At 36.5% G+C, this 23,435-nt stretch overlaps 1 protein-coding gene across 6 annotated transcripts; it reads right to left on the reverse strand.

Moving 5' to 3' along the window:
- Positions 1–262: 262 nt before the first annotated feature.
- stac (SH3 and cysteine rich domain) lies at positions 263–23,260 on the reverse strand. Of its 6 annotated transcripts, none has more exons than XM_077730494.1 (14): positions 21,328–23,260; positions 21,000–21,117; positions 20,713–20,837; positions 19,908–19,940; positions 17,621–17,954; positions 13,853–13,986; positions 11,508–11,589; positions 11,320–11,426; positions 9,999–10,080; positions 9,621–9,691; positions 6,553–6,650; positions 4,808–4,859; positions 4,263–4,400; positions 263–3,140 (listed from the first exon to the last, which is right to left on the reverse strand). In XM_077730494.1, the coding sequence occupies exons 1-14, from the start codon at positions 21,358–21,360 to the stop codon at positions 3,042–3,044; spliced, it is 1,506 nt and encodes a 501-aa protein (XP_077586620.1). In that variant the 5' UTR covers positions 21,361–23,260; the 3' UTR covers positions 263–3,041. The 6 variants fall into 6 exon arrangements, with proteins under 6 accessions (XP_077586620.1, XP_077586623.1, XP_077586624.1 ...); XM_077730497.1 differs by having other exon boundaries at positions 21,000–21,120; positions 21,328–23,259; XM_077730498.1 differs by having other exon boundaries at positions 264–3,140; positions 20,983–21,117; positions 21,328–21,364.
- Positions 23,261–23,435: the final 175 nt, after the last annotated feature.

A 23,435-nucleotide genomic window follows, 5' to 3' on the forward strand; every position in this document is an offset into this window, starting at 1 on the left:
GTGAAGTAATAATCTCATTGCATCGGATTGTCAAGAGATTAGACAATTTTGATTATCCATTTTTTTTTCTATAGCGCTTCAACTTTACCAGGTTTGCAGGCGATCTGAAGCCTATTCTGATCTGAGCATGTCGATTATGGTTCTCTGGATGACATCTGTCCACAGTCCACAGGGACTATAGGTCCTAGTGACCCACTTGTGCAGCCATATAGACTTACATGGTGTTTTTCCAATAGGTGTATATAGTTTTTTTTTAAATTTCTATATATTCATACATGGCAACATTATGAAATTGATTGCAAACTATATTTATTGTGCCTAATTCTTCACTATGAGTGTTATTTCTGTTCTTTATGTATTCATTTTAATATATATTACAAATAGATGTGTTCCACATGAATGCCATGAATTCTAATACATCTCACATTCACTAATTCTTAAATAATACTGTCTTTTTATCCAATAGAATTTGAAATAATACCTACCTATCATTAGAATAATAGTCCACCTATGTAGAATAAAAACAAACAGAGATAAATACACTAACATTTCCTTTGCAGAAGTAATAAAGTCTGCCAAATGGTAATTAGTGGCCACTGCTGTCATTCTGTGTGACATTTGCCCTGGCAAACATGCAACACTTTTTGACTCGACTTGACTTTTTGATATCATCTTCAATTTGACATAAAACATCACACAAAAACTCATACTCTCACAACACACCCAAATACTCTCACACATACTCTCTCACACAAACACACACACAATCCATTGCCAGCACACTCTCCCAGGGAAAATTACAGGTTGGCTCTATTTCTCTCACCCACACAAACGCAAATGAAGCGACAGCATCAAATTCAAAGAGTCACTGGGGAGAAGCTTTAATCTTGATGATGCCGCAATCTTATTGGATTGCCTCGTGTCTTTCATGTGCAACCAAACATCTCATTTTCTTTGAAGCTCCGAACAACAGCCAATATTTGACACAATGCTTTGTTGTACGAATCGCAAGCAGAAATGAATATCATCATTTTATAATTAACCAGAATGGGCGTGTCCATTTGTCTCTTTGTCTTAAAGCAAAGAATATAAATTGAGTCGAAATTTTGCTTTATTTCTATCTTAAATAAACTAAATGGTCCAATTCGGTTAACACAAATATTGTATTAAATATAATTTGGAGTTGCCAATTAGCCTACCATGCACGTTTTTGGGATGTGGGAGGAAGCCTGAGCACCCAGAAAAAACCCACACATGCATGGGTAAAACAAAAAAAAAACACCAAAGATGTTGTAATTTTTTTAGATTAAAAAGTTCAAATAAAAACAAATTAAGGCAAATACATTTAATTATTACTTGTGCCCTGCAATTGTATTTTAGTACTACAAGAAAAAAATCATTGTAAAAATTGTTGTTTCACATGTTGATGGTTTAAATAAAGTCATATTAACCCTTTAATAAAAGAACACTATCAACTAATTTCAGGAGGGGTCAAATCCCCCCAAAAATGTCAGCCAGACTAAGTAAGAAGTTATTTTAATCCTTTACATACACTATGTACAATATTCTCATTGGACATTCAAATGAGCTGGTGGATTAAAAAAACATTCTCACATATACATACAAAAATAAAATTACTGGGTTTGCTGTGTTGAGAAAGACAAACCAAACTATATAAGTGGTCACATTTGAAATTGAAAAGTACATATTTCCTTCAATGAAACCTTCTCTGCCATTAACAAAGCAGTAAAACTGTGCAAGTTGTCAAATTAGAAACAATTGTTGACTTTGTTGGTATTTATATCTCAAATGGTTCATCTAAATGCATGTGTAGAAGGCATACATGTACAATTCCAACACTGTAGATTTATACACTTCTATTTCCTATAGTAAATCTGCCATCTCTTGGCATCCATAAGCAAGTACAAGCATCAAGATGAGGTAATTGCAGAAGCAGTTTTTAAAGAGCTTATCTAATATTTGTATTCTTTTTTGTCCATACCTCAATTGACCCTCATGCCGTTTTAGTATTACACCATTTAGTTGCAATATGCAAGCTTGACTGTATTCATTTTTGTATATATTTTTTTAAAATATGTTTTATTTTACTTCTTCCTTCCCACCCTTTTTCTTCTTTTTCTCTCAATAACTTTGAGACCAAAAATGTGCACTATGCACATAAAGTAAAATATGGTTGTTAAATCAACATTCTCCACTGTGTTTATTTCCCAAGAGTCTCTGAAATAAAGTTATATTTGCTCAAAAACAACCAAATAAAAAATATTTATCATGGGATTTTAACCTTTTCATTTTGAAATTACTTGTGGCAGTTTCATAGCTTTTTGCTAAAATGTGTATATAAGAGAAGTGCACTATTCATTTTTGCCTACTGAACCCAAAAAAAATAATCAAGCCAAACAGGGGCATTAAAAAAAAAAGATTCCTTATCATTACTGGATCAGAATTATTTTTTTGTGGTAAAAAAAAAGTCTTATATATATGTACATACATATGAAGAAGCGTTAAGGCTAAGTGTATATTTTTGAGCAAGAAAATCACAGGAATACCATCGATTTTTGTCTTCAATATTCTCACCTCATTTTCTGAACTGCTTTATCTTCATAAGGGTTGCAGAGGGTGCTGGAGTCTATCCCAGCTGATTCCAGGCTAGAGGCAGGGCATCTTCAATATTGTGAAAACAAGGATTTTTTTCTTATTCTGAAATTTTAAAACTAGCCATGACAATTATGATTTAAATGAGTTCATCTCTAGTAGACATCCAATCCATTTGAAGTGGAAATGTGCCAGTCATTCCCACTTTAAACGGATTGGACGCCAATCGCTGTCAATGGCAGTTAATGAGTTAAGACATGAAATCAAGTGATAGCAGCAAAACATACAAAGCAGCACTTGAATTTGTCCTGCAACGGCCGTGGCTTTCTGTCAACATTTCCCACCGTTTAAGGGGTCCGTAGCTTTGGCCTTGGGAAGGGGCGGGACGGCGCCTCTTCTTATTCATTCTCTCAAAGGGTATTTGCCTCTCAGATGATGTCGAGGACGTCACAAGGCACGAAGCCTCGCTTCTTGCCGCTTGCCACCCTGATGAAGCCATTGCTTTCGTCCTCACTGCTCACACAGATCTAGGGACAAAAGATTTCCATGAATTCCGATCCTGCGACCATTAGGAAAAAAAGGAATGATAGGAATCAAATGCTGAAGGCAGTTACAGTCACTTTTATATACTGAATGGTCAAGGGGAGGTCAAAGGTCAGAAAATCCTCACATTTACCCTTAAAATATTCAGTTCTAAAATTGCACTTATACATATGTGTGTGAGCGTGAATGGTTGTCTGTCTCCTTGTGCCCTGCGATTGGCTGTCCACTGATTCAGGGTGTCCCCTGCCTGATGCCCATAGCTAGCTGGGATATGCTCCAGCACCCCCTGTAACTATTGTGAGGATAAGCACTTCAGAAAATGAATATATTATAAAATATATATCAAATATATAGCTGCTTTTGGCCTACATTTCATTGAAAGTGTACTCTTATTACAGTTTGTCCAGCAGAGTGCACTGTCACTCTTTTCATGATGCAGTGATGCATCATTTTAGGAATTCAAAAATATATTTATAAACCATTTTACAATAAAAATGCACTTTGTGACTTTAATGTGATACATTATTATAATTTAATTGAATTGAAGTTGGGGGGGGGGGGGGCACTGCATAATGTCACCATTTGTTTTGAATTGAATTATTTTTATTGACATTATACAAGTATAATTTCTCTTCCAAATGTGACCCATGTGCTCTTACAAATAATGACCTGGAACATTTTGTAAGACCTGTGTTCACTTTAAGTGATCATATTTTGAACCCCAGAGAGTTTTTAAGAACAGGCCGATCTTTTACTTTGTGGTTTCATAGCCCCCGAGAAGGGAGGAAGGGACGACTAATTAAAAGTGCACGCATATTTGACAGATAATCCCAATGCGGGGGACAAAACATTTGTGATGAAATGACGCGAGGGTGGCCTTTTGGGAGAAGCAGACGTTCTTCAAAGATAGCCAAGGGATAGCAAATATTCTTTTGATATGATCATAAATGACACACGAGTATAATGGGAGTTTTTAGAGGTCAGTAAAGGTCACTGCTTTCTGGAATTGAAATATTTTGACTTGGATTTTTGTCCTGATTTTGAAGTAAGATTCTGAATTTGCGAATTTCAGCTAGTTTTTCTCTGAAGTAAACATCATCTAGTACCTGTCCTTCCTTCAACGTGATCTGGCCTTGCTCCCTGCAGCCAATGAAGGTCCTGTTACACCTAAAAACCTGGTCTCCCATCCTTAAGAGATGAGCGAAGGATGCCGGGAAGAAGCCGATCCTGTCCTCAATCACCCCCTGGAAATATCAAGCAGATGACAGTTGTTGTTCTTTTATCAGGCTAAGTGTTACCGGTCGGTGTTGCTTGTGAAATTCTCCAAACGGGCCAGATGTCTGTGTTTATCCACCCTCCTGATGAGAATGAGCAGTGTTGAATGCACAATTGCTTTGCTCGGGGTCTGCTTGCAGAACGCTGCCATCTTTTATCACTCTTTTTTTTAAGCATTCTAACCACATAATCTTGCTTTTGTGTTTCTCTCATTTACCGCTTTGGCTCACACATCAATTCATTTTACGTCTAGGTTCATTAAGTTGTAATTAAGGGAGAACACATACTTATTATTGCCTTGGAAAACTCAACCATTCATTCCTCATATTGAGATCAGGAAGTCAGTCACAAGGCGTGATGATAATTTAATGCTTACCTTCCACCAATCTTCATTGGATTCATCAAGTAACAAAATTCGGTCTCCGGCTCTGTAATCAAAGGAAATAACAAAGAGTTATTTTCCAAGATAATGTTGTATTTAGTGCAATAACAAAATATAGAAAATACTTCCAAGTAGAATACAACAATGGTGTCTGCTACAATATTTTTTGTTGAAAGTATGGCCAAAAAAAAAGGTGTTTATCATCATTGTGTCATTCACACCAATTCGTTGTACTGCGAGGAATTATTCCTTTCCAGGAAAATAGCGAATCACTCTACCGCATGCCATAATTACAAACATATGCTCACAGTCAATGTTGGCGAACTTAAGTGCGTTAAAAAAAAAAAAAAAAAAAAAAAACTGAAAAACTCTTCAGGGGAAAATGTGGATTTTACAGCATTTCTCTCATTTTCACCTCTTGATTGTCAAAAGATGTTGTTATTCTTATGATAATCACCAATACTGAAATAAACACAGAAAAGCACTATTTCTACATTTATAAGATGAATGGAATCATCTTGAGAATGGAAAACTCTTGAAGGAGTTGGACTCCACTGTATTTATCATTATTACAATCAGCACATTGTTGAAATAATGATATAATCAAGCACAAGTGGAAGTCCTCTAAAAATGGATTTCCTCACTTTGAAGTAAAATTCATAATGTGATTGATGAAGGCTTTATTTGCACCCTCAATTTGGTGGCATTCGCTGATTAAAATGGGTTATAGATCCTTAAAATCATACAAGTGTGCATGCATCAGAAATAATGCACTCTCATGTCCTGATATCGCTCGGAATAATTTGGTGCCAACAGGGAAAAATAAATGCTTGAGATGAAGGACTGAGGACTGCATATGATGAGTACCATTTTGTTCCCTGTTTTTGAGGGTCTGCTCCAAAGTTCAGAAATAGCTGCATGTTATATGTCTGTGCACTTTATTTGTTGAGAACTGGAAAGTTTGGAAGATATTGAACTTCCCATCTTTAAAAATTGTGCAAATTAATTCTAATCGTTGTACTATTTACGGACAAAGATGACATTTTGAGGTACTCGCAAAATGTAATTAAAAGCTAAATTTGAATTAATAATATTGTAAATGTACCTTTAAAAAAAATGGTACTTTTAGGTTGATCCAATTTTTTTTAATCCATTTCTGGAGGTGTTTATGATGCTGGAGATTTGTGAACTTAATTTAGCCTCATCAAATAGCCTTAAATTAACCTTTAGTATTTACATTCAGAGATCATAGTTATATATAATTTGATTATATTTCCCTTCAACATGAACTTAAGTCTCCATGAGTGGTAAACTGTTAAGAGGTTGGTGATTGAATCCAGACTCAGTCCGATGAAGGTGGAAAAGCATTACACAATTGAACTTTGATTCATGTCATCCTTAATGTAAATGTAGATGGTTCAACTTGTTTGTCCATGTCAAGTCCAGACCTAAATTTAGATTTAAAAGAAAAACAATCTGCAGGGACACATCTGTTTTCATCAATTGTTTGCATGTCTAGCCTCAAATACACTAGACACTTGATTATTATTATTACTTTAAATCTCTTATACTATAGTGTGAGACAAACAAATCAATCAAACAAATGAACCCAATTTGTGGCCAAATCCAACATGCAGACGATCATTTAGATCACCATGACTCAACCCAAATGTCATTTGCAGTCCTTAGAAAGCGGTTACATTTGCTCGTGACAGCAGATAGTGTGCGTGTAAACCAACCTCATCTCCAGGTCATGGCTCTCTTGAGCAGTAAAATTGTACAAGGCCACGTAGGTGTTGAGCTGGAGTACATCTTGGGGAATCTGGCTGTCATCCAGCTAGACACACATACAGTAACAAGGACTGTGAATTGATTTTCAGAGGTGAGGTCAACACACTACATCAGGGGTGGACAAACCAGCCCTCAAGGGATGCCATAAGTGCAGGTTTTTATTCCAACTGATCCAGCATAGTGTTTAACCAATGAGATTTCTGCAGAAAACATGAAACACCTGCCTGCAAGCCATTGATTGCACCAAATTGGTGAATAGGTGGCCTTTCTATGGGTTGGAATGAAAACCACACCCACTGCGGCCCTTTGTGGAAAAATTTGCCCACCCTTGCACTACCTGAACAAAACCAGCTTCATTTGATTACATTACAAACAGAAAGCATGCCAAAAATAATATGTCACATGCTAGAGTTTGAGTCTTAAACATACTGTACTACTAGGTTTGGATAAACATAGCATATCCAAATTTGTGTATAATTGTATACAACCAGACTTCACTGGATTTTCCATGCCTTTTCTTAGAAGGAGGAAATGGAATTTTGTTTTTGTTTACAGTACAGGCTAAAGCATTACTCCTCTTGTGTTACATGACGGGGGGGATATTCAAGTTTTGATTCACGGTGAGAGATAGTTATGCTATGATATATATGCAGTGATGTTTGGAGCCTAATGTTTACATATTATTGTTGTTTTTTTAGACTGATGAATTTAATTGATTCATTGCTACTCCTCTGTTATTTATAGATGGTCAACAATGGAATTCAGTACATATATTCTATGGATGTTTACACTTTTTATTTTCTTTTTGGTAGTTTATTTTAAACTCATTACCAACCATCGTATTTTTATATATATCTTGAAAATATTTTGATGCAAGCAATATAAACACAAATAATAAAAACTAAATTATCTCATTGTATTTAACTCATTGCCTGCCATTAGGAATCCAATTAATTGAAAAATAGTTGTGAATGCCCATTCTTATAGCTATTATTCACTGCCAGCTTCTCTTTCCAAGATAATTCCGTATATTTGGAGGTGAATTGATATATCTACAGTCATGGAAAAATATATCTGTTTCCATTGCCATCATAACTCCAAATATAGCCTTGGCATTCTTGGGAATGGCACTCATCATTATGTTTACGTTAATCTGATAAACAAATGAGCTGCAAAAGGTAAAATGTCTTCTGTTTCTTTGGATCAGATGCACAAGAAATCTGATCTAAGGAGTTAAATAGGATGGTTTTACACAACAATTTGTCAAATATGCATTCATCCAATTAACACTTGCACATAAAAACAGTTTTGTTTTGTTTTTGCTGTCGTCTGATCTATCACAGAAACCTCGAATGCAGAGGTTTTCTGTTCCATATCACACTCATTTGTGCTTTTTTTTTTGTTGAGGAAAATGAATGTGGCGTATAGAAAACACAGTTTTTTTTTTCCCCAGATGGCAGGACCTGGCGTTCCTTGAGGCGCCAGGTAGTAATGAAGCTATGTGTCGTCTACAAGGACTGGCTGATAGATGACTTAGAATCAAGCACAAGGCAAACTGCCTGTGTGGCCTCTGGGGATTGAAATAAAAACGATAAAATGACATCAAATGGCAAACGTTTATCTGAGTTGACAAAGAGCTACTTGGCAGGCGATGGAGGTCACAATGGTGCAACTTCTTAAAAGTAAAACAATAAAAAAAATGGCCCATCTAGATGAATGGTTGAATGGCTCTTGAGTTATGCAAATATTTTGGAAACCGTTGCAATATTTAATTATGTACTATAATACTCTAATCTTATGTACTAATGTAAAAGATCCATTGCAAGGTTTTTTTTTTAATGAAATTTGACAATTCAAGTCACCTGATTCTCTAATGCTAATATAAATATAAATAATAAATTGTAAATTTTGCAATATAATTCTGGATTATTCTATTTTTAATACAAAAAAAATGCAATGTGATTGGGCTTTCTTGACTTTTTATTGTTACTGGACATTTTCTCTTTATTTAGCCAAGTTTATAAAAAGCACAATTTTGGATGCAAGTGTCTACATTTTGGTGCTGGAATGACCAAAAATTGTGAGTTACTTCTATTATACTGCTCATATTTAAAAAAAAAATGATTGTACAAAGAGTTCGGGGAAAAAGCAGGTGACAGACATCTCATAACTTTGTTGCCGGAAATCAAAGTCTTTAGTCTAACCAAAATGTAGAAAGATGTTGTTACATATCATGTTTACTCTGTTTATATCTTTTTTTTCTCATGAATTTTCTCTGCGGATAGTCTTAGTAAACTGATGCATTTTAATTGCAGGCATTTTCCAGCAAAGCCTCCATCTGTCAGCGCTTTCGCTGCTGCTGCTAATGGACCTGTCGGCGATGGCGTTAACAGGACGCCGCCAGCTGTGCTCGGCCTAGTGAACGCGCGATGCGTTCAAGTCTCATCTCTTCTGAGAAACCAGCGGACGTTTGTGTATTCGCCTTGTATGGTTACTATTTGTTCATTTTTATGTTTGCCCAAATATCTGTGGTCTATTTTCCACTGGCAAACAGGATAGACATGCCAAACTAAAAAAGTGGGCGAATAAAAAATGCATTCATCATACTGAAAACTCCCCAAAAGGTATGCTTGTAAGTTTCCAATGAGATTTTCATCATCTTCACCCTACAGGCGTAGATGATAAGATATTCAAAAAGGTTTTTTTTTTCTGTTGCCTAACTTGAGTTGTCTACTGGAGGGAATAAAGTAGCAAAAGTCCTGCAGAGCCAAATAGTGAGGTCAAGCCTTGGCTCTATTAGTGCAGGCCAGTCGTGCTTGTGTCAGCTTCAATTTGATTTGTTACCACAGGAAAAAGAACTTTTCCCTCCATTTCCTGGGAACTGAAGCGGTAACGGCAGAGGGCATTGAAGACGAGATGAGGTAGTATGTGATACAGCTTTTTTAGACCCGTGTATAGAACCGACCCATTGATTTTTTTTTTTTTTTTTGTACTTGTGCGCCAAGAGATTTCTTACCTGAAAATTACGGAGTGTTCTTTCTGGCTGGATGTGGTAGTGCACACCCCCATTTTCAAGAACTGTAAAAACTGAGGGGATACATAGATAGCACTGGTTGGTACATTGTACAAAGTAATGCATTTTATCATATTAAAACTTAACTGGCTGTGATTTTAGAACTTTTTTTTATATACAATTTACACATTTTAAGAATATTTAAAGGACAGATAAGAGAAAAGACAGTAATCCTTTGAGAGAAGACCTGGTGATTGTCAGCAAATGATTTTTCATTGAAAAACCATACTGGAAAAACCCAAATTTGATCTATTGTAGAATTCTGATAATAATGAATGTAGGCATTTTTTTCCACTGGTATATAGCGACATAGCGACTCACCATCATCGCTGTGTTTTCTTGAGAGCGCCTGTCGACTGGTGTGAGCCACCGCTTCCTCTGGAACGTTATCCAAGTCAATGGTCTGCAGAGAGAAATAACTAAGTCAATTTAATAAGGAAAAGTTTGTATATTCATGATTGCTTGCAACGGAATAACCGCCAAGCATCAAACTCGGAGCTAATTTTAGTGGTGACATGTCATGATTTACAAAAAGCTTTAATTGCTGTGTACTCTATCAGTTATGAATCAACCAATCACATTGAAATTCATGTTTAACTGCAAGCAGCATGCAACAGTATGCCCAGGCTTCTGATTAACCATAAATACAAGTTCATTTCTAACAGTAGGTGTCCTAGGGTTTTTGTTATATTCTATAAAATCTCAAAACCTAACAAATCACAATATTTGTGAAATATCCATACATATAATTGGAAAATTGAGGATGAAAATGATTTATGTTGGGGCCAGTTAGTGTAGAGATGAAGACAGTGTTTCCAACAATGCATAATTATACTATTCCATAACATATAAAGCTGAATAAACAGCCTGGACCAAGTCATTATATTTTGAAGAGAAAATAATTCCAGGCTAAACACGTGGAGCAAAGAAAGGACAACTGTGACAGACACTAATAGCAGCTTTTGCAGCCTTAGGGGGATTTAAGGGTTGACTTGGACTCCTTCATTAAGAGAAGAATGCCTTGTCATTGATGACAAAACTTATTCCAACTTAACTACAAACAGTAGTAAACACTATTAGTGTTCTATGTAAATCAGGTCTCAAATAATTATCATCCTTCTGTTTTTCCTCTGTATAAAACCACCATATTTACATGCAGAGATGCCTTAAAGCAGGGGTTATAATAAGTTCAATTCATGCCAGGGCTGTAACATGAGCATTTGCACAAGAGCTCCTTGCTTGGAAGGTAATGCCTTTATTGGTAGTGTTTATGGCTCTGCAGTGGTGGTATCTATTTGCTCCATCAGCTACAACATGTCAGAGGCAGAGGGTCCAAATATACAAAGTGCCTAAGATGGACCAACAGTCAGAAGCGTGAAGCTTGACGCTGTAGTGTTGGGTAAGGAGAAGGAGAAAGATAAATGCCATGTTTAATAACTGCACGCTTTGTAATTATAGTGGGACTTTAAAAGTCTATAAATGTGTTCCTGTTGATTAATGCACCACAGGGGAAGTGTGTTTCTAATAGATGTGTTTGGTCAATATAAAGTGCAGTGGGGTCTCATGTGGTTCATCTCTATTTGATCCTCAGATTAGTTTCTTGACACAGCAAGACAAAATAGTGAACTCTTAATTGCCTTACTGAATTTCTGTGTGGAGACTCTGAGCTACTGGCTCGCTTGGCCTTTTGAGCTAATGACGTCCCAAACCTGAGGGCCTCGTATACCGGGTCCACTTTATTGCCACAAGCTAGGATAAAACAAAAGATATCTCAAAAATTAGTTCAAATGATTGGATATTGATCTGATTTGGTAGAGGTAGGCCACTCACCAATAGGCATGACTTCTTTAATGCAGCCATACTGTTCTTGGATCAGTAACGGCGAGCTGTAGTACCGCCGGAAACCTTTTGGCTGGGACACAAAAACAATTATACAGTCCTTGCATAAAGGTTATGATAATATTATGACATATGACAGCGCCACGCTTGTAGAAGTCATTGGTTTGTTAAGGTAAAATCTCACATCCATTTCAAGTCGTTCAATCATTAATGTTCAGTCTGTTTCATTAAAAAAATATAATAATAATTATAAAGTAGTTAAGTAGGCAGACTTTCACAGCTGAACTGGTTTCCAGTCACCAACTGGGAGATATTATTGATATGTATGTCTTATCTATGCTATATTATGAATGATAATGATAAAATATTGAAACTCCATCCCATCTATTCTGAAAGTTTGACGGTAAACTAAACCAAAACAGTTAATGACAAGGACTGATGAAAATTGCAGCAGACCAAAACATTGGTGCAAATGGAGTCATAGAAATGGTCTCAGTCACTGAGCAAGCTAATGAAGAGGCAAAGGCAATGAGCACTCGGAACTTCACTTTGGTATAAATTGACATTATATGTGAATTAAAAAGAATGTGAATGATTAAAGCCTGAAATCATGCATGACCGTCACCAATCATCCGTCCAAATCCAGATGGCTGTTGACACTGGGAGATTTCATTTGCGTGACCTCAAATGGGGTGACCAGGACCGTGCCAAAGTCTTTTATTATTTACCTGCTTGATATTTGATCTGAGATAGTTTGCATTGACTGGGATCGCACGACTTACTATCTTACTTTCAAATTTGTCAGTACTCAGATCCCTCCCTTACTGTAATTTTGGGGTTTCTTGAAAAATATTCTGAGTTAATGCAACTGAACTTTAGTTAAATGTCAAATCACACAATAAATGGCTTTGTATGATAATTCTTAAAAAATGGAGTTGTATGATCTTGTAAAAGACATTTTGACTGTATTATCAGCACCCTGTTCAGGTTTTTCTAAAATTGTGTCCACTGAGTGAGATGACGCAACAGATGTCCTCTTGCTTGGGGAGGGTTCTCAGGCTGGAGGGAAACAAGCATGCCCACAGAAGCGTCCCAAGTTTATAGAGTCCAATTTAGAGCTGAATCCCGCTGGGGAAACTTTGTCCGCTTTAACCTTTCAACCTCATTTTCCACTCCTGAGAGCCGATCACATCATTGCTCCTTCCGCTCATCCCTTTAGCAGAAAGGCGCTACAGCAGGATGTACTGCATGAATCACTGCTATTAGTACTGTATTTTCCGAACTATAAGGCGCATGTAAAAGATATCGATTTAATGTGCTCTTTATAATCTGTTGTGCCTTACATATGGATCAATATTGGTTAATCATTGAATAAAATTCCCTTTAGCACAGCTCTCGTTGATGTTTAAATGAACCACTACTACAATTGCTACTTCTATAACCTCCTACTACCTCATATCCTTCTATTGGATGAATAACACAATCCCCTCTACTACTACTACTACTACTACTACTACTACTACTACTACTACTACTACTACTACATTTTATAATCCCCAGATTATGTATGAAACAAATTTTAAGATAGGCCATTCATTGAAGGTTCGCCTTATAGTGCGGAAAATACAGTATATTAGAAGTCTTAATAATTGCCATCACAAAAATAAAAATTGATTATGATACTATCACATTTCTATATATTATCCAAGTTTCAGCATAGCAGGGTACATTTTAATATATACAGTATTGGAGATTAATGGTGTTAGAGTCACTTTTTAAAAACTATAATTTTCACGAAAAATGGTGACTGTTGCCCTGAGGGTTGAGGCCAATCATTACACTGGCATGAACATAATAAAACCCTCTCAGGGGCTCTCATCGATCCTGCGACGTAAATAGGCTGGCGGTGACGTCGGGCCGGGGTCGAGTGGAAGAGGTCAAAGGTTTTGTATCGGTGTCGTGCTTTGTGACAATTAGCGAACAGATTGATTGGCAGAGGGATGATATAATGATGATGAGGAGGATGACGGTGACGGTTGGATGAGAGTCACAGATGTACTGCGCTCACACATACAGTGGAGTGTCATTTCTGAATAAGAGCGTTCTGCTAAGGGAATAATCTCGCCGTCGATATTAATCATCATCTTTTTATTCATCAATATTTTTAATAGAACTCGTATTAAAGCATCATAACCAGGTGATCAAAACACCTATTGAATTCTATCATAGGTGATGCAGGAAATGTAGTTCAATCTGCCTCACTGATCAATAGTTGCAGTGTACATATGCCAATATGATGAAGAGTATGCAGATGTGATGAAGAACAGAGATCTCACCAGTTTGCCCATGCAGCGCTGCTGTCCGACGCCATTCTCGCACTTATGGTGGAGGCTCATTTTGCAGGCTTTGCAGCGCAGTCCATGTTTTGCTGTGTTTCCTGCCAAGAATACCACGTGTTTTGCTGTGGTACCTGAAAAACAGAAATGCACACAATGATTATCGATTAGGAACGTCTGGGGAAGGTTTCGGCCAATAATTTTCATATCGGTGCATTGTTAGGGGGAAAAAAATCTTTTTTTGGTGATGCATTAAGATGTCTTGTGATGTATTGTATCGTCGTGTTTCTAAGAGATTCTCATAAATTGTTAGGTAAGGCAACGGAAATCAAATTGCAAAGCTCACGTCATCATCACCTTTGCACCTTCAAATTGCAGCTTCTGCAGCTTTTCTTAGCTTTAAGCAAACCTGTGAAAAATGACACGCAGAGCTTTCAAAATGTGACAGGTCTGGGAAAAAGTGACACACACTGAAGATGTTGCATTATTCTGTTGAGATGTTTAACACTTAACTTGCACCACTTGGTAACACGGGAAAATTGCGCCTTAAATAACCTGATTACACACTGTAGAATAGTCTGTGACAACAACATTGAGTTCAATTCAAAACGCCATATGCTGTATTTAAGAGATCCATTTTCCAATATATGTCTAAAATGGGTTTTCCTGTCTGTATTCACACGCTCTTGCTACTGTGACAATGACATTTCCTGTATACGGCATGAATAAAGTTATCTAATCTAATTACTGTTGTCTTTTTAGATAAGAGGTATGAAATTGTTTTCCTTTAGGTATCAGTGGGAAATTGCAAAATGCAACTACTTCATTCATGTTCTGTTTGTTGTTCAGCTTTGTGTGGCATCAGTGAGACAGAAAACCAAGAGAAACATGATCTTAGTTTCAACCTGAGCAGGTGACACGGATCGCTTTGACACAGCGTGTCAGCACAACCAAAACAACAAGTATCCTTTTTTTAGGTCAATCTGAATCAGGTCACATAAACTGAGGTCAATTGAGGTCGCAACATCATCGATCTTGACTACAAATAATGCAAAGGGGTGAGCTATTGTTTTATGGTAACAATAAAACTGAAATATTGAAAGTGATAGATTCTTTGACACTTTTATACTTAGGTATATACAAGACAATGTCTGCCAAAGTGATTTACTGTCAATATAAAGTCAGTGTATGGCATGTCACCACGGTCCATATATTCGAATACGACTGTCAGGTAGTTTGGACGAGAGATTTATAGTATAATCGTGCCTTTGTCACACTGCTGTCCATCAGCTTGTTTGGTCTGACTCACTCTAGCATGCAGAACAGAACAATACGCCTCCATTCTACCAGATTAGTGGATCACAAACTGACAGTTGGGCTATGGAGGGCGGGCTGGGGAGGATTCTGATGTGTGTTTGCGTGCACTTGTACTCACGCTAATCTATTGTGAACACTATTGCTTCAGTAAAACTAACTTAAGACGTCATGGAATAAGTTGCCTACTTTAGTTTGAAAAATCCATTTTTTTAAACTCAATGAATCCCTACCAGAGTTGAGTAGTATGTGAGCCATTATACCAAAAATTATGCATTTCAAAACTGCAGAGGTTTGAAATCTGATTAGAATTTTTTTTAACTTCTCCTTTTCATCTCCTTTAAATGAGAGATTATCAAATGTAGGAAATGTTTAAGAGGGCCATGTTTTTAACAACTATATCTTTTCACCCCCAAAATAAACACACTCAATTATAATTTTAGGATGCCAAGGTGAAAGTTTTTAAGGTGGGAGTTTATTTATAAACCACCACACCATTTTAAACACATCGTTTAGGTGAATCAACTGACTTATCATACACTGAAATACTATGTGTTTTAGTAGTTAAATTATCAGTGGCATGCATGAATGCATTTCAATACTGCTATGATGATACATTTTAACACATCAATTTCTGAATTCCAACCTTTCCCACATCACAACTTTGTTTTTGTTTTCTTCTCACATGTTCATGGCACGGCTACATATTGATCCATTAATCCCGTGGTCTTATTTCACACCCTGATTCCACCCGTGAAAATCTACCTCCCCCGCTTCCTTTTCGACTTAGGCGCTTACCTCTGCCGCTATCTGCGATTCTTTAAACTAATTAGTTCCCCTGACTGCATTTTCTCACCTCCTCGTTAGGAAAAATAATTTGATTTACAGATCTTTTGTGACATTTTCTGTACTTTTCCAATCAATGGCACAAAAACAGTATACATCCTCCATTGACAAGGCATCATACCCCATAAAACCTTTTCTGAAATTTTTTAAAAAAAGAAACGCCATCAAATCCATTACAGTCTTCCATAATATGACTTGTGAACATTAAACTCATTTTCTGCACTTATCCCACAGTTTTACAGGTTTAAATCGACTAAATTACTATTATTCCAAGTGCTACCCAGCTGTAAATTACATTTCACACTCAGTCAGACACACAAACACGTCCTTCGCCCACATAGGTGTTTATTTAATTAGCAACTCGCTCCAATCCATAACAGCCTTAGTCGGTATTTTTATTATGGACGACTAAATGTAACTAACTTTTACTCAGAACCAAGACAAATTGTCTTTCTATTAAACACTTTAAACAGCATAAAGTGGAATTGTTGTTTTAAAAAAAGCTTGATTTGTGTGGTTTACTTTTCAAGTGCATGTGTAATAATCAAATAATTGTGCATCAATTATGGATGGCGCATCATATTTCTAGATGTATAGTGATGACAATGACTATATAAGATTTAATGTACTGTTAACAAGGATGAAACATTCCCAAATTATAGAAACTAAGGATAATATGTTCACTTAAAAACCTTTTAAAGAACATTAACTTTAGCTTTGGGAATTCACAACAAAGATGTAAAAAATAAGTCTATTGAGATTTATAATACTTTGCAGGATGTGCACTTTGGAGAATTTAGATTCAAGTAACAACATAAAATTCCACACACCTGCTCCCCACTCACACCAGAGACCTTCTATTGTTACCGTGTCACATGAGAAACGGAAGAGAAACCTTTTAATTGCACCCAAATTAAAGGGTTTTATCTAAGGCTGTATACTTCCTTTTAGTATTGTCAAGAGGTTAGCCTTTGAGTGCAGAGTTGTTGTTTTTTGTGGTGATAGCAAGGTTAGAATTGTCATTCTCTTTAGTGTTGACCTGTGACATTTTATAACAGGACATTTACAAGGTGTAACGGTAATGTTTTTTTGACAGTTTTGTTGCTATGACACGTGTAACCCTCACATACGCAAATTATAATTTGTTTTCATTTCATTCATAAAGGATAGAAGTCTTAAATTTGCTCAAATCTGGTAATTTATAAAAAAAAATTATCTATTTTTATTTGTATTGTAAATCCTCTGACCTGACATAACCTATGGCTGTCATTGACAGCAATAAACATCCAATCCATTTGAACTGGGATGGGCTTAAATCAATCGAATGATGGCTTTCAGCCCCTCACAGTTGAAATGGATTGGCTGCATGTGGGCGCAATCAATTTCCTTCTTTTACTAACTACTATCGATAATCTGTGGCCTGGGATGGCACTGAATGAGTTAACTTAATAAAAACTTTTCCACAGATGTCCACTGAAGATACCTTTATCCCTAAAAGGCTAAAAAAAATTACCAAAATGGCATATAGTACCTAAAAGTAACTTAGATATGAATAATTAGCTTAAATATATTACAGATATATCAAAGAAACAAGCGTAGACCCCTTACCTACGATCATGTGGTTGCAAACGTCGCAGAAGGTGGGCTTCTTGAAAATGTGCTCCATAAAGCAGTGTCCGGCCGAGTCCACCTGCAGAGGGTTGCGCGTCTGGGAGCGAGATGTGGGTGGGGGCGCAGAGGGTATGGCGGGGGGCACAGGCGGGATAGACGGGCCGGTGTTGTGCGGTGGCGCCATGCCGATGGTGTACATGTGGCCTGTGCTGCCGCTCACGTCGGAGAGAAGCTCGGTTTTGTTGTCGCCGCTGCTTCGGAAGAAGTTGTCGGCACTCTTGCTGCGGATGCTCTTGGTTTTGAAGGACAAGGAACGCTTGAGCTTCTGGAGCTGGAAGGGAAGTGCTTCATAATTAGTTACAATGGCGCTTATAAATTGGCTTGACTATCATCTATTACAGCATTTTGGTAGTAGACACTGTGGGCAGTAGTACAGCATGCAGTTAGATAGGAAATTATACTTTATTTTATCCCGTATTCGGGAAATTTCTTGGTTGTAGTAGCAAGACAGATATAAGACACACAAGACATTGTAGACCTAGTTAAGAAACTGGAGCCACACACAGGAAGTCCACAAGATGAGGACCTTCTGCAGACTGAGACTGATGTTACCAAACAGTCCCCCAGAAGTCTGGAGTTTTTAAAGATCATCTTCCTTGCCTAGATCCTCCTACCGACAGTACTTAGTACTTAGTAAATAGTACTTAGTAGAAAGTTAACTGGTGATTTAACATAGATTAAATTATAGAAAAATAATAGATAAATTATAGAGATTTTTGGATACACATTTTATAAATGTGTAGATACTTTTATGATTACGCACTCAAATTTAGTTGACCTGTTCCCTCTTTGATTTGTCAAATGTATTAATTTGGAGATACTTTCATGCGCAGACACTTTATAAACGTTTAGAATACAGCTAAAAATGTTTTAAAAGTGTTGCCTGTTTTTGAGGAGTAGCATGTTCATGGGATTTTTTAATGAATGATAGCTGGAATGACTGCTTTGAATTTTTGGAACATGCTTCATGACTTCTATAAGGAGTTTTAATCTCAAATGTATCAAGGTTGCCTATGAAAAACTGATTTTAATTCAATTCTAACCTAATTTAAAATATCTGCAGTTTTTGAAGACTCACCAAAACAAAAGTGCAGTACAAACAGCCAAAAATATAGATTTTTTATTCACTCACAACCTTTTATTTCATCGCCTCCTCCTTCAGCTTTCTAAGGAATCTCTGCGCTGCTATAATAAGATTGAAAGGCTCTTATGTGGCGGAACTGATTCAATTTTGATGTAATTGAAGAGTGGAGAATAACTCCTAATGAGCCTCTGTGTCCTAATTAGGCTGCACAATACTGAGAATAATTTGTTTGCATTTGCAAGTGAATATTATTGTCAAGCTTTATCATTTCAGGTTATATTGTGACAGATAGTGCCAAATACCTATCACTAGAGCTGTCGTGGGAGAAAGATCAATAAGTCTTGCGGGTAACAATTAATCAATTTGGCACCCACACATACCAGTGGTTGATGGTCATAGTCATTAGAGCTTTCTATGCTATCACTAAAACAAAACAAAAAATACTTGTATTATTTTATGAGGGATAAATCCCGATACTAAGACAATTTTCTCATTAAGATGACATAAAATGAAATGCATTTTTACTATATGACACTCCTGAAAATGCAGCAGTGTATACTGTGTTTTGCATAACCACCTGTTACCTTTTACTAATAGCAGTTATCTTTGGGATCAATTTGACCATAACATCTTAACCTCTTGCAAAGAAATTTGAGAATTTTACTTTTAGATATTCACCAATAAAACATTAAATAAGATTTTTTTTGGTCGATAAATGAGAAAAAAAAACATATTCATCATAAAGTTCTCAAAATGTTTCAAATTGAACCCAGAGATAATAGAAGACTTTTTCTTTACTAGCAACATGTTTACATGAAGTATGAGAACTTAAAATTGAAATAATCTCAAATGAAAAATGAAATGCAATTGAATACATTAAATGAGTCCTTTAGAGTATTCAAGCCATTTTTTTACCGTGTATAGATGCCCTTTACATTGATAAATACATAATTTACCTACTGTATAGTATGTTATGATGTACTAACCCTCCTGTATGTTGAATAAAAATAAAAAATAAAGAGAAATAAAATATATATATCCAGCAAACATGGGGGCTAGTAATATTTTATCCTATTTTTTGTGCATAAACAGGAGGGTTAGTACTGTAGTATAAAACGTACAACGATCATGGCATCTCACCTTCCGTTTGGGGTGTTCGATCCTCTCAGCAATCTTACAAGAAGAATAAAAAAAACTCCACTTTTATTCAACTTATTCCGAAAACAAATGTGCTAAAATGTGAATTAACTATTGATTGTTGTGATTGTAATTTGTACTGGCATGACAGTAAACTGGGCAGTGGATCACTTCATGTGTGGGTGTAACACATTAAACAACAATTTAATCATCAGGAGGTGCTATAAGAGGCTAATTCCGACCTACAGGTTACGTTATTGCATCTAATCGTGTACATTATTGCATTTGAAGTAAATTATTTATTTTAACAGATGTAATAATAATTTGAACGGATCCACAACACACCGACTATTATATGATTATAACATATAGTGTTGCATATATAGTTGCAATTCTTTGAATACAATTTATTTATGTGTGTGTGAGCAAAAATAAATAAATACATTGAGTTTATTTTGGAAGAAAATCCCACTCAATCAAGTTTACACTTGGGAGTATTGTGTGTATTTTTAATGTAATGTATTTTTACTTCATCGGAAATCAACAGATTGTCCCAACTCAGTATAAAGTATTCACACTGCTTAAAATATTCATTTTTTGAACCATTTATCCTCGCAAGGGTCGCGGGGGGTGCTAGAGCATACCCCAGATGACACTAACCACCAGGCATTGGACATGAATTGGTGGCCAGCCAATCACAGTGCTTAAAACAGAATAATATTTTTTTTTTAACCATATGACTTTAGCTGCCATTCCATCACTTTTGTAAAGCTTTAAAAGACTTTGAAGTAACACTGAGATTCCTTACCTTTGTTTCTTGATTGGACGTGTTACTTGGAGATTTGGGAGTCTCATTTTGATCGTCCTCTTTTCCCCCACTACTCTCCTCCTGGGATGAGTTGGCTGGCGGGATCATGATTTCAAATTTTAAATCTGAAAAAAAAAGATTCTTTTTCTCTCCTTTTCTATTTTTTTTTTGTTCCAAATTCACATCATGTTCAAGATCACTGGTACCCGAGAAGTGTACGACGAGTCATCCGAACCTCCTCGTGGAGGTCCTAATTACCCAACAACTCACGAGAAGGTGTCGCTTACAAATCCAAAGTGAAAGCAAATAGGGAGAGCAGTCCAGTGTTGTTGTAGAGAGCGACAAGCTTCTTCCACTCTGCTTAGTGCATAAAGATTCCACAGGCATTCTGCGCTCTACTACGAGCTACTAGACCAAGCGAGAGAGGGAGAGCGAGGGAAAGGAAGACAAGAGGGAGGATCTATTTGGTCATACAATGAATTATGTGCCTAGTCAACAGCAGAGAATGTTTGTAAAAGAACCTACAGGGGCAGTCTTTTTAAAAAGGAATATACTAGTTTACATTTAATAGAGAGCATGAAGTCAAATGTGAAATTCAAAGTGTTGATTTCTTACTGTGATTATTGCTTGATTGTTGAGTTTGCACATTCTCCCCAGGCCTGTGTGGGTTTACTCCAGGTACTCCAGTTTCCTCCCAAATTCCAAAAACATTCTTGGTAAGCTGGTTGGACACTTTAAAATTGTCATTAAATGAATTGTTTTCTATCTCCTTGTGCCCTGTGATCGGCTGGGCACCAATTCAGGGAGTCCTGAAGTCATCTGGGATAGGCTCCAGCACCCCTCGCTACCCTTGTGAGGATAAAATGGTTTGGAAAATGAATGAATCAATACATTTACAAGACTGTACTTTTGTATTTTTGTGTTTTACCTTACAAGGTCACCAGTTGTTACTTTTGACAATCTTTAGGCACTTTGAGGAGTTGAATATTTTTCCAACTTTGGGTAATAAGCAAAGGCAGAATGTGACAGAAGGAAGTCGAGCATGAGTTGTCACCATAGCCGCCACATGGGAGCAGTCAACATGCGAACGACTCCGCAGGGGGTTAAAAAACACGTCGGGTGAGTCAATGTTGCGTGCATGTTTGTGTGGCAGTGGCGTGTGTACGTTGGTGTCTATAGTGGCAGTGCAAAAGGGCAAAACTGGAGTCAAAAGCGAAGAAGGCGTCAATCTCACATTTGTCCGAATATGGACAAAATCACTATTTAGGTCATGTAGGCCACACTTGTATACCAAATAATAAAATTGTGGCCTATATGATTCCACAATGTGACTTCTTCCATCTATGAAGACAACAAAGTCTTTAAAAACTTAGTTGTTGTTGTTTGCTTTTTAAATTTTACCTAAAAAGTATAGCGTTAACTTTAAGCTTCTTTTGTAAAGGAAAGTTAGCAATATTGACTTCAATCTGGTAAGATTAAATAAAAACATTTAAAGGACAACAACAGGTGGAATTATTCCAAAATGGATAGTATGTTCACATTATGATGCTAAACCTACTATTGCTCAGGGTACGCACACGGAACTTAATGGAATAAATGAATGGAAAAACAACATTGTAAGAATATCCCACAAGTCCAAAATGTTCTCTGTGAAAAGCGTGGTCAAATTGTCCCAAGGGTAATTTTAATTATGGAAAAACTTGCCAATAGGCAGCCATGCTCGGGTGGAATACAGTTGGCTGCTTTGATTGACATGTATATTCATGCTGATGCGACCATGTGTTCACTTGTTTTCCGAATGCAACATGTTGAATATTTAAGTAATTTTGCACACGTTGTTGTGCAACCCCACAAGTCACTATGCCAGCTTTTTTTTTTTTACTTCTCCAGATGTCAAACCAGTTTAGAAAGCAGTAGTAGATGCTTAATATATGCAAGGCAACAAAAAACGATGGGTTTCATCAGATTAAATCAACACTTGCATCGTCTTGAAGGAAAGTATATTATTTGAAAACAAAATAAAGAACAATCCTGAGTTCAATTTTCAAAGGGTATGATGCAGTCATTGAGCTTCTTTTAAGAAAATGTGGTAATATCCAAAATGTCATCGCGCTTACATGATGTGAAATTCCAGACCAGACGACCATTCTTGGAATTCCCCTGTTATTACAGAATCGTAATTTGCATTCATTACAATGGTGAGAAGCTGGATTACCAAACGCTCTTATCATGAAAGACAAGGAACATTAAATGTCACATTCGATTAAATAGCCTGTCATCTAAAAGTGTGCCAATTACCAGCTTGACATTATCCACACATACTTCCACAGCATGTGCAGCAAAGGTGGGCAAATGGATTCCCTAAGAACCAGGGCTAATTAGGCGGTCTTATTATGTGCTGTCCCAGGAATAGTCTCTGCAGGGTTCATGACAAAGTAATAAGAGGTTTATGTGTGTGGCTTTGCATGTGTGTGTTCATAACTGTGCATAGTGACATTTACATCCATTCCATAATCATCATACTCGAAGGGTTGACAAAAAAAAAATGGTGTATGTATGTGTATATGCTACATACGTGTGTGTGTGTATATATATATATATATATATATATATATATATATATATATATATATATATATATATATATATATATATATATATATATATATACACTACATATATGTTTATATACACTATATATATGTATATATATACACACTACA

The sequence above is a fragment of the Stigmatopora nigra genome, chromosome 13 (assembly GCF_051989575.1).
Source record: "Stigmatopora nigra isolate UIUO_SnigA chromosome 13, RoL_Snig_1.1, whole genome shotgun sequence".
Classification (NCBI taxonomy): domain Eukaryota; kingdom Metazoa; phylum Chordata; class Actinopteri; order Syngnathiformes; family Syngnathidae; genus Stigmatopora; species Stigmatopora nigra.